This window comes from Manacus vitellinus, unplaced genomic scaffold (genome assembly GCF_001715985.3).
Source record: "Manacus vitellinus isolate BGI_N305 unplaced genomic scaffold, ASM171598v3 scaffold_1_pilon, whole genome shotgun sequence".
NCBI classification, from domain to species: domain Eukaryota; kingdom Metazoa; phylum Chordata; class Aves; order Passeriformes; family Pipridae; genus Manacus; species Manacus vitellinus.
Window position 1 is genome coordinate 47161655 of NW_021939396.1, and position 16726 is coordinate 47178380.

The following is a 16726-nucleotide window of genomic DNA, read 5'->3' on the forward strand; positions in this document are numbered from 1 at the left end:
TGTCACCAGATTAAGGCAAAAAGGGACTGGATAAATCAATAAGTTTCAGCAAAAAGTTTGTAAGACATGCTGTATTTCAGATTTAATGAACTCAAATCATTCTCAGTTTCAAGAAGCTGAGGAAAGTGAAGCAATGAAAGGAGAAACTAGAAGACGGTAGACAGTGACTGAAATGACAAGGAGGTGTGAGCTACAGAAACAATAACATCAGTTCCTTATAGAGGAAATTAGACCTCAGACAAATCCTGAGTGAGTTGTCTATAACCTTCTACTATATAAACAGAAATACTCATATATATATGTATAGATCAATATACATATTATACAAAAATATACATATTTTAAACTTATAAAAACTTTGCATGTGTAACTTTTTTTAAAGGAAGATACAGTCCTCCTTGTTAGTAAATACTATAAATAAAAACAGAAAAGGATCAGTAAATAAATTTCTGCCTAATGGAAATATTCTTTTCTGCAACTCAGCGAGATGAAAAACTTGACTTGGTTGAGACTACAGGAGAGTAAATACACAAGGTATACATAAAAGTATCCTTCTCTGAATTCCAAAACAACTGACCACTTAACTTTTTTACTGACACCTAATTTACATCACATGTAATAAAAACACCTGCTGCATGCATTAAGGGCCAAAAATTCATGATTTTGTGTTTTAAAACAATTTTGTTCAGCACCTAGTAGCAACAGAAGGACATCAAACTAGTAAAATAATGAAAATCCTTGTTGCTTCTTCCTAAATGCCTCATTTTCAATGTAGTGGGGACGAGACAAAAAAACTAGAGAGTTGAAGATTTGACTGATACTACAGATCTGACAGTTGTAACTGCAGCAGAAAATATATTTCTATTATTTTATAACACTCACTCGCAATGTTTAGTATACCAAGTTACTTACTTTGTTTTTGTTTTTAAAAAAAGTGTTAACAAGTAATTCTTAAAATCCTCTGGAGTAATTTCAAAGATTAATTTTATGGGTAACCCAAATAAAAGCTGATGAACAGACATTAGGTATCAATTACACAGGGACAAGGAATCTTCTCAATTTCCCTTATGCACTCAACTATTTTAGAATTCATGGAAAAGAGTAGACCAGCACAGATGGCTTACAGATCACTGTGATGGATCATAACTACAGTTGCTTCTTTCAGAGGATACACAGATGAAAGCATGATCCTCCATAATGAGAAACAAGAAGGGGAGGTTAATCACAGAAATAAAGGGAAGTGGTACAGGGCAAAGAAATTCGGTAGCATAAAACTGATTCCTAAATGAAACTAATTTAGGGCACTTCTGCTGATGGAACTATTTTCCACTGAAAACCAATGGAAGTTACCAGCTTTACGTTCTCAGCTGTGTGACATGAAGAAATAAAACCTAGACACAAGCCCAAAAAGCTGCACCACAATCTTCCCATTAACTCTCCAATTCTATATGATGTATCTCTTTATTGCAAAAGGCTACATTCACATGTATGGAAAGCAGGTAAGGTGGTTAACAGCTGGGTTTGGCTCTAGATTCTCAGTACATAGAGGTAAGAAATGTGAGTAGTGTCACTAACCACACTTTTTTTTTACATGTTATCAAACATGTCATTTGACCTAACAGCATCATAAACACAGGTTTCAATTCGGGAATTTGTGGCCTGTGGCAGCAGAAACTCCCAGATTTAAATGCCAGACTACACACAAAAAAAAAAAAAAAAAGATACACCTCTCTCAACCACTTCATATGTAAGCACAGCAACAACAAACTCAAAAACTCCAAGTATCTGACCAGAAATAAATGCAAGTTTTCAGCCAGCACCTGCTGCCCCACCAGCCAATCCTCATCTCTCCCAAGGAAAAGCTGGCAGGCTAGATAGATTAATTTTGAGGACCAGATGCAGCCTGTCAGCTATCAAACAAGAACCCTGACTTACAATAACGAGCTGTGTTTCTTTAATCAGCTCCATTAGCATGAGTCAAGTGTTATTCATTGGCAAGTTGGGGTCTCTTCCCAGCTGTATTTACATGGGCACACACTCTTGAGTATTGTGGATTCAACATTCTCTGGACCTTTTTAACCAATTTCCAAGCACCAAAACAAGTTTGCCCCAACTTTATGTGAACTTCCTGACAGCTTGTTAGTCAGCTTTACATAATAGCACATAAATAGGGGTAAATAATCATAATGAATTGTACACTTAGCAAGTTATTAATCAGTTATAAAATTTAGCATTACATTCAAATGACTTTGTCACAGACATCCAAGAATCCATTCTGTCTGAAGTGAAATTTGCATTTGATAAAAGTATCAGGTATAAAATTATTGTAGGAATGGATTACAATCATGTAAGCAGTACATAAAAAGCCCCAAATTATCCCTTTTGTACATATGCATATATATTTTTATATATTATCCTAAATATACTGTGTATAGATGTAGTTTCACACGCACTTTAACAAGCTATTTTGTTAACTCAATGACCAAATATTTGTTTTTCTACAAAACTTGTGTGAAGGGTTACCCTTATCCCTTCAAATTTACAGTTTCAGTACTTAATTAAGTATTCTAGAAATACTTTACACTTCCACGTGTGGCAAAAGCTTGGAAACAGAATATAGTTGATTTACAAATAAAAAATGTATTTTTTATTATGGGAATAACTATTTCAAAACAGAATATAACTTATCTCAAATGTATTTTTTCCTGAGGCCAGAAGGAATCTTCAATGATTCCACAGCACTTCTACTATGCAGTCCACAAATTTTAACAGTGTAATACAGAAGCCATAACAACAAAAACAAAACAAAACAACAAAAACACCCAAAAAAACCCCATCAAAAAAATCCCACAAAACAAAACAAAAAAAAACCCCAAAAAAACCAAAACCAACCCCACCAAAACAAAACACAAACCCAAAAAAACCCCAACAACTGATTTGTATCTCATTCCATATAGATTTTGTAACTGTGTTACTTTTCCATGTATTACAAACAAATATAACAGGGAAGATATCAAACATTGATTTAATGTTATACTACAGAATACTACATACAACTTTAAATTACCTTTTGCCAGTATATAAGGAATTTTCTTTAGAACTCCTGGGCACCATGAAGCACATAATTCAATACTGATTTATATTTTATCCTTAGCATCTTCATGCATCAGAAAAGCTGACCTGCACTAAATACGTTTACGCTTTTTAAACATGACACTAAAATACATATTTACTGCAAAAGTGGTATTTATTTTCTTTTTAATTATAAAAATAAACGTTAAGTGAGGCTATAAGGCCAAACAGTTTACATTCAAAAAAGTAACTAGTCATTGTTTAGCATTTTATTACTGTTACACATCTGACAAGATGGCACTTCAATGTTAAGTTAACATGGTCTTTCTCTGCACTATCAAACAAATATGCAGAGAAAACGCTAATTAAGACATTATAAGCAGTTGATAATCAAAGTAACCTTTCCTTGACCCACATTAGGATAAGAAAACCCAGCAACAGAAGGTACTTAGGCTAGAGTCTGACCCATTTCTTCTCTAGAGCTGGAAAAGTAGCTGGAGAAGCTTCAGAATGAAACAGAAAAATTCTGCTAAAGCAAATAAAGTTGTAATTTAATTCAACACCTTTCCACTGACAAAAATAAAATTGCTCTCAGTAGGATTTCAAGTGTTGACAGTAATTCAAAAATTGTAAATTTTGCAGTAGTCACACCAAAATTTGAAGTCAACTGAAGAATTCAGGAGTTGAACAATCCATTTTATAAACATTTCATAACTATGTTTGTTCTTCTTTTCTGAATTTTAATTTAAGCACAATAGTAACACAGTAAGATAAACACGTACGTGATGCAAACATTTACTATGGATGAAACCAGCTCCTAACTTGTAGTTATTCACATGTTTTATAAATTCCCAGATCAGACTTTCTTACTAATACATATGCATGACCCTTACAGCTGGATTCACAATGACCTAACTAACAGCATGCAAACTGACAAGGCATATTACAAAAGCAGGACCATAAAGCACAACAAGTTATTCTTACTGCCCTTCCCCCACCGTGCATCTTACCCTTTGTGCTCCTTTACACTTACCATGCCCTCAAAGCCGACTCTGTAAAGGTTTTTAGCACCATTGTCCCAGAGAACATATGCTGCACTATGTGGACTCGACGCACTCCAATCTTGGATTTCAGTTACCTATTCAGTTTGAAAAACAAGAAAACTGTTTCTAGAACAAAGACTCAGAAGCACAATCTGAACTTAAAACCTTGTTAATCTCTTCAAAATAATTCAGGATATAGCAGTTTTACTGAATTTGATATAATTTATTCTAAAGCTGTTTTCTGTTTGATACAAGTCTTCCCCAGAGCAGACTGAATATATGCTTTGTAGGCCTATTTTTCTCTTTGTATATTTGGTAGATAATCTAATTACATAAGCAGAGAACAAAATCTGAACTGTAAAAAGTTATATTATAATGCTGTGATATGTTCTTATCAGAAGCAGCATTTCACTATGAAAAACAGGATGGAAACTATTTTAATTGCTTCTATTTGTCTAGTTTAACCTGCATTAGCCTGGTAACTGTGCACTATGTTAGGAGACAAAGTTTTATTTCCAGAGCAAATATGTTTAGCAACAGTACAAAAGATGAAGACTGAAAATGTCTTTCCCTGACATTTCTGAAATCATGAGGCCATGCACCAAATTCTGAGAACACTGCCATTATTAAAAAAAATAAAATATAAGTTTCCAGAATTTGCCTCCATTCTTATTTGTATTTATTTAAAAGCTGTTTCTACTATCTACCACATACTTTTCCTTATTAAAAATATTCATATACATTTATACATATTTTCAGCTTGCAAGTAATCCCTCTAATACAAGTTTAGCACACAAAGAAGACCATGCAGGCTATGACTCTTATTTTGCAAAGTTTCAGAGATTTCAAAGTATCTTGACACAAGAAGGGGTAAATAATCAAGATGAAAAAAGCTGCATCTAAATATCCCTTGCTTTAAGAGATTTAAACTTATTATTTCTTTTCAATAAAATTCAAAATGAAATCTCCTAAAGTCCTAAAGCTTCCCTAAATGTCTAGGATATAAGATAAGCTAAGCAACAATATAAAATGAGCTAAACATAATATCCAGGAACTTTTCACTCTTTTTTAAATGCTGCTTAAGTGTACTAAAAATAAATTCAAGCAAAAAAACCCCCAAAACCAGTTCACCAAAACATAAGGGCATCCGATTCTTAAATGTGGTGATAAAAGTACAGTATATTTTACACTGCCTGTTGTATGTTCATTCTTACAACAAACCTTGATTAGTTCTCAAGGTAAATAGAAGTTGTAAATGGAAAATATGCAAAAGTTACAATTAGCAATTTACCATTCCATACTATTTTCAGTAAATCCAAATATTTTTACTATAGAACTACATCAAAAGTGTTCATATATTGTCCTAAGCCAGGAATCTAATATCAAGATCCAACACTTAAGAAGTTTTTAATTTTAAACTGGAAAAGTCCCTATAATTATCAGATGAAAAACAAAAATCCCAGGTGCCAGCACTGAAAACCAAGAGCAAGAGTTACACAAACTGCTGGCCAATGAGCAATAAGACTACTGAATGCAGTGATGACCAGAAAGGGCTACTCTTGATAGCTCTGTTTTCATACCAGCTCTCTAATAATGCCTGAAATATGCTCAAGACCTAATGTTTTTACAAGTCAGTCTTAAAAGACCACCATGACAAAAATTTAGTAATTAAAAAAATTTTGTGCTGGTATCATAACAATGCAAATTTAAATGTAAAAGAATTGTTATGGTATATATACCCTCCTCTTTCTAAATGCTTGAGCATTACAGGATAAGATTTAAAAATGTCCAGCAAATTAAAATAGTAACTTTTATGACAATGTTTTTACTTTACAATTAGAAAGGCTGCTGAGGCCATTACACGAGCATGCGAAGGTGCATCTCATTAAAACCAGTTTTATTTTTACCTTTCCTCTACGCCCATTGCCACCATCTTGATCTTCCCATTGCCAGTCAACTCCTCGTACTACCCTGGCACCTGCAAAGATTCCTCTTGCTGTAATTTTCTTTGATTTACGTCGAGACTCCAACAATACCCTGAAGTTATTAAAAGAAGAACCCACAAATGTCAAGATAATAAAGAAAGTTCAAAACAAATCTTTGGGGATAGGAAGGAGAGCATTTTGAAAGCAAATAACTCCAAAATAAAACAAAAAATAACCCCACACCTGCAGATTTGAGTGCATGAATCGCATCCATTCAATTCTCAACTTCAACAGCAGCACACAAGACAAAAAACATGATCTTCCAAGATCTGATTTATTCTATGTTTATAATGAGTCTTTAATTCTAATAGCAATTTCTTCTCCAGACTTTCTATTACCAGCAATCACCTTGTAAACATATATATAGATCTGTACTGTTATTATTAAAATCATTAAAGAAACATGCAGAGTCATATAAACACACTTCTGTTTCTCTCAGATGCACCCTAGGCCAATGCTTCTGTTCCACAATTGCCCTGCCACTTTTATTCAGAATTATGCTATTAAAAGCTGTACCTCTTTTCCCTCCTTGCCTTAGTTTATTTTCTACATGCGTTCCATAGCATGTTTTAGCAAATTTAAGTCAATATATCAGCACCCATTTTTTCAGTCATATTATGTGATTTTTCTAAAGCAAACTTCTTTCTTCCTTTTCACCAGAACTGAAGTAGATAAACTCAAACAGAACAGTTCATGAGTATGAGTATTTAACTAGAAATAATAGAAACAAAGAGACAAACATTTTCCTGCCTTTTCTGTCATCTCAAAAGCCACCACTTTTCATGCAACAAGACTTCTTACTTCATGACAGAAAAATGTTGCCAGACAAAAGTATTTTTCAGCAGACATTCAGATTGTTTCCTGACCGCTTCAGGAAGTCTCTCACCCTCCTGCTGAACTTTTAACATCCAGCAGATGGCACAAAGGGAAAAAGTTAAATTGTTACAATGACTGCAAAGAGCACATAAAAACGTTGGCCATTTTTTTCCAAAATAAGAGTTATCAAAAACACAAAGAAATCTTGTTCAGAGCACCTTTTTAGAAAATTCTCAATATGTACAAAACTGAGACAAAACCCAGCACACATTACATTGATATGCTGCCCACACGATATCCCAGACTCAAAAATAAAATAGGTAGAGCTTATGCTTCCCTTCATCCAAACGTTCTTAGATGTCTCTTGCCATTTTTCCCATGGGACATCCCTCAAATTCAATAACACTGCTTGGCCCCTTTCTCCTCCCTCAAATAGTTAACTTTTTAGGTAGTAAATCACGGCTTAGAGAAAACAATATAAGGTCATCTAGACATTCCTCGGGCCTTTCTCTTCTTGTTCTCACACTGGCTTGCTACATACAAGCACTAGGAAGACTACAATGAGGTTCAGCAAAACTGAATAATCATATCCTTTTTTCTGTACTCTGTTGTTTCTAAAATTTCCATGTTTTCCAAGCTCCCAAGATCTGTCCTAGCTACCTTCCCTCCCAAAGGCAGACAACCAGTAACCAAATCTAACCTCAAGCCACTATGTTACCTAATCCAAGTTTAAGTAACCAAATCTGCAGCGGAATTAACTGTTCCTTCTTAATTTCATGAAGAAAAAGCTACATTTTACCTTTCACTTCCCGGTGTAGTAATTCTGTAAAAACGATGCCTCAGGTGATGCTTGTCCCCGTGATAGCAAACTGTGCACAGGTCATAATTTGTGCATTCAGCACATTTCCATCGGATGCCAATGATAGGTTGCTGCCGACAAGTATCACACATAGTCCCATCATGCTTGATACCTGTGGGAGAAAAAGGAAATGAAAAGACTAACAACTTCGCTACACCACTACACAGATTTCTGTTGCACACCATTAAAATGTGAAACTACATACTAAAAAGTTAACAACAGAGAAATGCTGCTAGTCATACCCTATCAGCCTATATGACTGAGGGGAAAAGATAGTGTACTTTGCTTCATATCTCCAGTTGTCAGTCTGTTCCTGAAATATTCTACCTTTTCTCAGCTTAAAAGGCTGAGAAAGCTATGTTTGTTTCCTTCCATCTATACAAAGGAGAGAAAGAAAATAAGAAATCTTTTAGCTATAAGTTAAAGGGTCCCAAATGTGTTTATCAAAATATACAGGCAATCTGGAACTTTATTTTGGGATTAAGGCTATCAACACACCTTATATCACAAAGGCTACTGTGTTCAACTGTGTGACAGTTTGACTTACACATTTTGCACAGTGGAAAAGATAAGTGCTTATCTCCATTCTTTTTTATACAGGAAAAAACTTAAGCTCTCTTGGAGAGATGCCATTAGCTTCATGAAAATCTGTTACCATTTTTGAAGCAGTTTACTGCTATGCTGTTCTTTTTTAAAGGAATGTGCCAAAGACAGATCGAATGTAACCCACTAGCATGCGCTCTGCCCAAACTTCCACAAAAACTGAGTTCTCAAGACTACTTATTCCTACAGCTTTGCCAAGCTACAGCTGAGTGGAAGTGATCAGTCACAGTTTCTATCCATGCATTCTGAATACAGTGAACAGCCACGAGTTCATTTCCAAAAAAGATCAAATTCTGCTGCTCTTTGGAAAAAATTGAGCAACAGAAGAAAGAAGTACTGGCACTCAGTCTAGTAGCACTAGACAGAAATGAGCACTAAAAAGTTGGGAGTAACACAGATTATTTCCCAGTTACTCCCCCTTCAAAAAACCCAGATCAGTCTGAAATTAGTGAGGAAAAAGAATGGGGTTTGTCCCCTCCAGAAGGGATGTTCTCAGAAATGACTGCCAAATTCACTATAAATCTATTAGTCACTTATGTCCTACAGCTGAACCATCTGCAGCAAAGAAAAATTAAGAGTTGGAGAGGCAAAACTGAAGGAAATGCCTTCCTGTTTGATCATTTCACAGAATCACATAGTAGCTGAGATTGGAAGTAACCACTGGAGATTGTCTCTTCCAATCATTGCTGCTCAAAGCAGGGTAAACTAGAGCTGACTGCCCAGGACCATATCCAGACAGTTTTTTGAGCACCACCAAGAACAGACTTCACAATGCAGCATACTCCAGCGTTCAATCATCTCTATAGCAAAAATATTTCTTCTTATGTTTCCATGGAAGTTCCTGTATTTCAATTTGTGCCCATTGTCTCTTGCCCTGTCAGTTGACAACACTGAAAAGAGCCTGGCTTCATCCTCTTTACAACCTCCACCAGGTATTTATATACCTTCTTAATATCTCCCTGAGCCTTCTCTTCTCTAGGCTAAACATCATATTCCTCAGTCTTTCCTTGTACTATATGCCTTAAGATCCCTTTGCTGCAAACACATTTGCAGCCCTTCACTTGACTCAGTACGTCCATGTCTCTCTTGCACTGGGGATTGTATTGAAGCATTTTACTCTTTTTTGGTGCTCTTCAAGAACAGGTGCATTAAAAGGACTGAGATATCCTGCTAGTGTTTTTGTCACCTTGTTTTAAAAGTCTAACTAGTTATGGTGCTTGGGGCTGAGGGGTGGTATTGTTTTGGTTTTATTTTTAACCGATTGCTAAATTGGTATTTCACATATAAACAGAGAAGTTACACATCTTTGGAATTTATTTCTTTTAATGTCTGCTGAATTTCAGGGAAGACAATTGGCCAAGGAATACATTTATTCTGGATGTGAAAGGATCAAGGAATTGGGTGCTGTAGGATTCTTCTGTTTGTCCAAACAGCAGGAAAGAGGGTAAAAAAGAACCATAATCAGGAGTCAGGAGTCATTTAATACAGAATACGTAAACTTAAATAAAAACTAAATATTTCTAGCCAGAGGCCAAAGTTACTATGGAAAGATCAAGAAAAAAAACCATACAAAGATATTTGACTCAAGTCATTTTACTGGCCATAGAGCCTGGTACTTAAAAGAGAACAATGTATTTGGAGTCTCTGATCTAGAGGGGCATGCCTGTATCTCACAGATCCCTAGACACCACCCTGATAGATACAGCCTATCTTCATCCATTTCCTGACATATGATTCCAGCAGCAACACTTCAGTGCATGCCTCACATGACCATGATGGCTCCATTCTTTCTGTTATGCCAGTAAATGGTTTTTGCAGAGCAGAGATGTAAACTGCATCAAGAAACATACCAGGCTGGAAAACAGTCAGGAGGAAAAATATTCAGCTGAGCTGGTTTCCCAATCCCATTCTTCGTGGTGCTGCACAACACTGCTGGTATGACAAAGAACTGCAGAGCAGGAGCAGGCAAGTAATCCTGTTACAGAATGTCTAACCACTGCTCTAGAGATCTGGAGGAAGAAGTAGATTTGGATGCCTTTGGTGACAGTGGACTAAGAGACTTTTAATTTCATCTGCTTAAAAAAAAGAGGGTAAAAGAAGTTGCTACTACTGGATCACAAAATGTGACAGCTAAACTCTCATTCACAGTCATAATACAAAGTGACTTACATCAATAGCAAGTGTTAAAGAAGATTGAAAGAACGTATTTGGGTTTAAGTTTGACAAGATATTACAGGAACACAAGTCTCGTTAACCTTGGCTGGCTGTCAGATGGCCACCCAATTGCTCTCTCACTCTCCCTCCTCAACAGGACAGGGAGTGAAAATAAAATGAAAAACCTTAGGTCAAGCTAAAAGTGAGATCATTTACCAATTACCATCACAGGCAAAACAAACTTGACTTGGTGAAAATTAAATTCATAGCTAATTGGAAAAAAAAAAGAGGATGGTGATGAAGACAAAAACTAAAACATCTTCTCTCTACACTCTACCTACCTCACAGAGACAACTGCACTCCTTCATTCCAAACTCCTCTATCTCCCTGTTTCTCCCCCCGGCAGACAAAATTATGCAATCATTTTGGTTGGAAGACCCTTAAGATCATCAAGTCCAACCATTAACTTTAACACCACCAAGTCCACCACTAAACCATGTCCCTAAGCACCACACCGACATGTCTTTTAAATATCTGCAGGGTTACTCAACCACTTCCCTTGGCAGCCTGTTCCAGCGCTTGAAAACCCTTTTGGTGAAGATGGGGAATGGAGGGTTATGGTCAGTCTATAGCTCCTCATACTTTTCACCTGCTCCAGCACATGTCCTTTCCACAGGCTTCAGTCTTTCAGGAAAACACTGCTCGAGCATGGGCTCTCCACGGGCTGCAGCTTCCTTCAAGGCACATCCACCTGCTTCAGCACGGGGTCCCCCACAAGCTGCAGTGAGGATCCCTGCTCCACTGTGGTTGGAAGGGGACAACCTGCATCACTGTGGTCTCCACCTACTCACTAACCATCTACACACCAAAACTCACTACTGAGGACCTCATGGCAGCAGTACATGCACTTGGAGGGAGGGAAGGAAACTTTAATCCTAGTGTTTCAGACTAGATCGGCTCTACCCGAGATCAGCCTTGAAATCATATATTTCACTTCACTTTCACCAAAACCCAAAGCAGTTTATGTGCTACCAAACCACCCCATGACGTAAATCAAAGCACAACATATAAGAACAACCAGGAGACTGGATGAAGTGTAGGGCTCTGAAGCCAAACTAAAATCCTGACCCAAATGCAAACAGTATCTGTCACAAACTGCTTCCGCTCTTTGAAAGCAAGGCTGTTTAAGAAAGGTTGAGAAATGCAAACTTTACAAAGTTTATATTAGGAAAGAGTGCTTTCATTAAACTACTGGAATAAATTAAAGTGCCCTAAAAACTTCAGAATTCAAGTAGTAGCCCTGCAGCTGACCAGCTGTGCACCAAAACAGCACTTTAGCTCTCTAAACTGAGATAATGAAAACACTAAACTTCTAACTATTCTTCAAAATTTCCTCGAAGTAGGCTATTTCAAAATGAAACAGGTTTTGTATCATCTGCACTAAAAAAACCAAAAGAAACCAGATAACAGGAAGTGTACTTTTACCGTGCCTAATTAGTTTTAAATAGCTGCCATTTCCTAAGGTCCCTCCAACCTTAGTACAACATAAAATCCAGTATTCCTGATCTCCATTTGTCATTTATGTTTTTTACTATTTGAATTTTATATTAGTTTTCTACCTTTTCTACCCTGCCATGGTTATCTTCACTTTTGTCATCTATTCCCAAATCCTCCCTGGATTACTTAGCCCACCATTCCTCTGTCACCTCTCATTTATACACCAATTTTACAGCCCTTTCCGACAATTTTTTTAAATCCATGCTCACTCTTGCAAATGTGAAAAGAAATAGAAGCAATGTTGCTCAAATTGCTATTTGAATTTGTTACAAATAGCTCTTTTGTACTAAACATAATTAGCTGGCAACATACAGCTGTCCAGTAAAAGGACATTTTAACAGTAAAATAAAATGTACAAGGGGTATCCACATCACTTACTGTTAAGCACAGAAGACACCAATAGTGACTTCACTTACATCTGAGAACCAACAAAATCTGCTTTCCAATGGACTTACCACCCTCTACAGAACTCTAATAAGCCAAAATTCCTTTGTATCATAATGACAACACTACCACCAGGTAAGGGATACCATAAACTATTTAGAAAATTGATTCATTTACATCCTAATTTAAAAAGAAATAGCAATGCTTTGTTCTTCCCATTCTTCCACTCCAGACAACTTTTACACTACAGCCGGACTCCAGGCAAACTGAAAACAAGAATTCTTAGAGATTAACCAGTTAGATTTTGACAAACTGCATGCAAACTCAAATCAGTGTTCTCACAAACATAACTAATCTATTAAATACACTGTTTGGAAGCAGCCAGCTGACCAATTATTATTACAAACACAAAATGCCAGGCTTGCTAAAGCATGTGTCCTATCTGATAAGGGTATCACAACATACACGTGGAGGGAGAGGATTTCTGTGTAGGAGACATGGGGGAAGGGCACGGTAAAAGAATACATTTATTAAAAAAACAGGCCTCCCAAGTACCACTACTAAAGAACCTATTAGATTTTTTTAACTTGTGAGGGCTCCTGTAAGTATTTACAAACAGCCACTAAAAAAATCTTGACTAAGACAATTTGCGTTACATTACACTTGATGTGCTAAAAGCAAGAACAAATAAATCTGCAGGCTAAGTCATATATGGTGGTCTGCCTTTTAAAATACTCCAACATGTAAGACTTCTTGATGAATTATACAACTTTTCAGGCTACAAAAACCCATTAATACAAGTACAGAAAGCCACTCAGCTCTTCAACACATAACACCCAAGTTTTCAATATTAGCAGAATACAGCACATAATGCTTTCCACATTGCACTGACGCACATTCTAGTTGAGGGATAATTCCACATCAAAATTCCATTTCCAGACCTCCTATGCCAGCTTCCCTTGGTCAAACACAATTGGGGAAATATTTTCAGTAAGAAAATAACATTGTTACTTTGAACCAACCATATAAAAGCGGAAATGGATAACAAAGTTTGATCTAGGCTCTATTGGAAGCAAATCTTCAGAAAGACAATAAACAGAAAGTTCCTGTAATGCTCATGAATGTTATGTGAACGTAGCCAGGTGTGCTCTCTACAAACATGCTACTTGTCTGGCCTTTACCTCTGGCAAAAGTCTGCCTTCCCTTCTAAATATACAGCTTGAGTTTACATCCTTCTGGTTTCTGTTCAACAACTCCAAAAACTACTCCTTTCTGTTTCTTTTCCACAAAACTACCAGAAAAAGGGGACACTCAAGACTCCTAGATCTTGGCAAAAGTCACAGAAATAACAGGGTTTATTTGCAAGTAATCAGGCAACTACACTGCACTGCTGATGTATCACATCCCACCACTTGTCCATTGAGGAACCCACTACAGAGGACCTACCTAAGTTTCCTTTCTTCTAACTGAAATCTCACTTCTTTTCAGATCCTTAGTTTACCAATACCTCTCAATCACTCTGTCTCATTTAAAATAATGCTGGCCAATGTAAATATGACCACACTAAGAAGCAGCTAATATAGCTACCTTAGCAGACATAGCCAAAACACCACATAACTTCACACCACAAATCACTCATTACCCAGATGACTACATCTGGAGCAAAGAGCTTACAAGAGATTCTTCATGTAAATCATAAATGAGCTTTTAGTTTTCAGAAGACTGTCCTAATACCTTGGTACTAAGGCTATTTAAGTTTTATAAGAAGTTAACAGTCTCACAAAGCTGGTAATAGCCTACAGCCATTAAAAGACAAGTACAGCACATTTTTTAAGTCTATGAAGCATTGTTATGGCATATACATACTTATGAACACATGTATCAAACTCAAGTTTCTTTTTTTTTTTAAATAGAATGAGCTTCAAGCACTACTTCTGTAACAAAGTAAGTTCCAGATCCATCACTACTGTTTCCAGCTGCATAGGCCTCAAACTCATCAAAGCAGCAACTCTGTCTGCAAGCACCACTTTTAAGAACTTACAATCCAGACTGATTTTTAACACCTCACAGAATGAACTCCCCACAACAGCCAATTTAATTTTGCTTTTTACTACTGTATTTTTATATCTAATTTCTCTATAAATTTACAATCATGTCATGATTGTAAATTTGTGAACCGGAGAATTTTTTTTAATTTTAAACTATAAGAGCCTTGATTTCACACCCTGCTAAGTATCATCAAACAAAAAGCCACCCCACATTCTATATTTCCTTGCCCAACAGCATGATTATTAATACTACCATTACAAATTCCTGTCACCTAATCCCACTTACGTAAATGCCCCTAGAGATAGTATCAAACTATCATCCAAAGTCAGTCCTTTAATCCAAACAATGGATAGTCAGTACCATGGAGAAAATATAAGTCACTACAAAAAGGTGAAGAAGGGAAGTGATTTGCACAAGACTACAAAGTGAATCAGTAGTAAAACCAAGATTTCAATCCAAATTTACAGCATCCTAACTCCATCAACTTTGCTCTTTTGCTGCTACTATTTCACACATTTTTACTCTTCCTATCTCCAGGGAACCATGACCTCAAAAGTAACTCCCTCTAGCAAAAAGCAATCCTGGGTAGTGCCATGCAACAGTTCCATAAGGATTATGCACGTGTTGGCCAGAAACCTCAGGAAGAGAAATACCATTTTTCTAAGCCTGACGACAGCAGTGTTTATGAGTTTTCCACACAGCAATATACACAGTCCTACCTGAAACAGAAGTGAAAATTCTAATACAAAAGTATAAAGAGAAATGAAAATTAGAAAGACTGAAAAAAAAACAAAACAAAATAAAAAACCACCAAACAAACAATAAAACCCACCAAACAAAAGTAGGGTTAGAACAGTTAAAACTGAGTATTAAGTCTAGGCTTCCAGATGCAGTTAACCGGATACCGCCTGCTGGCAAATACATCCAGCAGAGCCAGAACAATGAGCATTCGAGGCTCATATTCAACATCTATGCATACACTTCAGTTCTAAGCAGAAGCAGTCCTGCTGGTTTCTGCAGGACATCAAATGCAAGTAAAGTTTCAAAGCATAAATGTCTGCAAGACAAGGGCTGACAACTGGAAAGACTACTCTCAACTTCTTGTTTTAAAACAAAAAAACAACCATGAATCCAGGAGAGAGGAAGGTGCCCAGCCACAGAAAAATTAAAACCATCTCAAAGGTTCACCATGCAATATGTAGGGGTTTTTTTCTTAGCAATACTTTCTGTAATCAATTAGGGTGAATTCCATGATTCTGTCTCCTCAAAAGTCCTTTAGCTTCGACCCACTGCTATAATTTTCCTTTCTGTAATACTACACATGGCTGGCACAAAGATGGTCTCTTCATGGTGTTCTAAATGAAAGACATATTAGAAAAGCAGTACAACCAAGTACCTCAATAAATCAGTCCAATCACTTCATCATTGAGGCAATCCTGTCTAGCTCGCAAATCGCCTTGTTATATTTCTGACGAAACTTAACAATATAAATATTTTTCTTTGTGAGTTTTCACCGTAAAAAGAGGTGCTAAAATGAACATTTCCCTGCAGTGCTTGCAACACTAACACTGCCGCATAGTATCAGTGCAGATCTAAATCCATTGTTCAAAATGACTGGACTTAAAGCATACATATCAAACAGTCAAATAGTTAAAAGAATGAACGAATGTGCTTTTTCCTCTCCCCCCAGTACCTTCGCTATTTTACGGCAGGTCTGGCAATACAGATAAAAGGCAACGTGCAGACTACAAGACAAAACCGTGTTTCAACCACTTAATGTGATCTGTAGCAAAAAGGTGCTACACTTCTCTTCTGCAATCCTCCCCTATACTGGGCTCAAGAATGACTGTCACCCTTTCACAAAAGCACTGTAAAACATAAATTCAAGAAGGGAAGGGTGGGGTTGCGAAAACAAACCCAAACCTTGATGAATCCCCCTCTCTGTTGCCTCTCTCCACCGCCCCCCCAAGAACACCGGGAGCCCGCTGTTTGTGGCAGATCACTTCTGCTTTGTCTACCCCAATTGAGCAGTCCCAGGACAACTTCTCCTCTCCCCTTGGCCCCACGCTACCGATCCGTCCCAAGTTCGCGTGCACACACACACGGACACCCACGCGAAGGGAAGGGGAGGGTGGATGACTCCCGCCCTCCACCCAAAACCTCGGGAAAGGGGAAAGAAGGGGCGCCATCCGCCCCCGGGAGGG

At 37.0% G+C, this 16726-nt stretch overlaps 1 protein-coding gene across 1 annotated transcript in view; it reads right to left on the reverse strand.

Annotated features, from left to right (window-relative positions):
• MIB1 (mindbomb E3 ubiquitin protein ligase 1) overlaps positions 1 to 16726 on the reverse strand; it is an 85703-nt gene that overhangs the window by 63605 nt on the left and 5372 nt on the right. Inside the window, exons 2-4 of the mRNA XM_018075174.2 lie at positions 7716 to 7887; positions 6023 to 6152; positions 4106 to 4210 (exon numbers count right to left, since the gene is read on the reverse strand). Of these exons, the coding sequence (XP_017930663.1) occupies positions 4106 to 4210; positions 6023 to 6152; positions 7716 to 7887 (407 nt within the window). The remainder of the gene's footprint in view (positions 1 to 4105; positions 4211 to 6022; positions 6153 to 7715; positions 7888 to 16726) is intronic.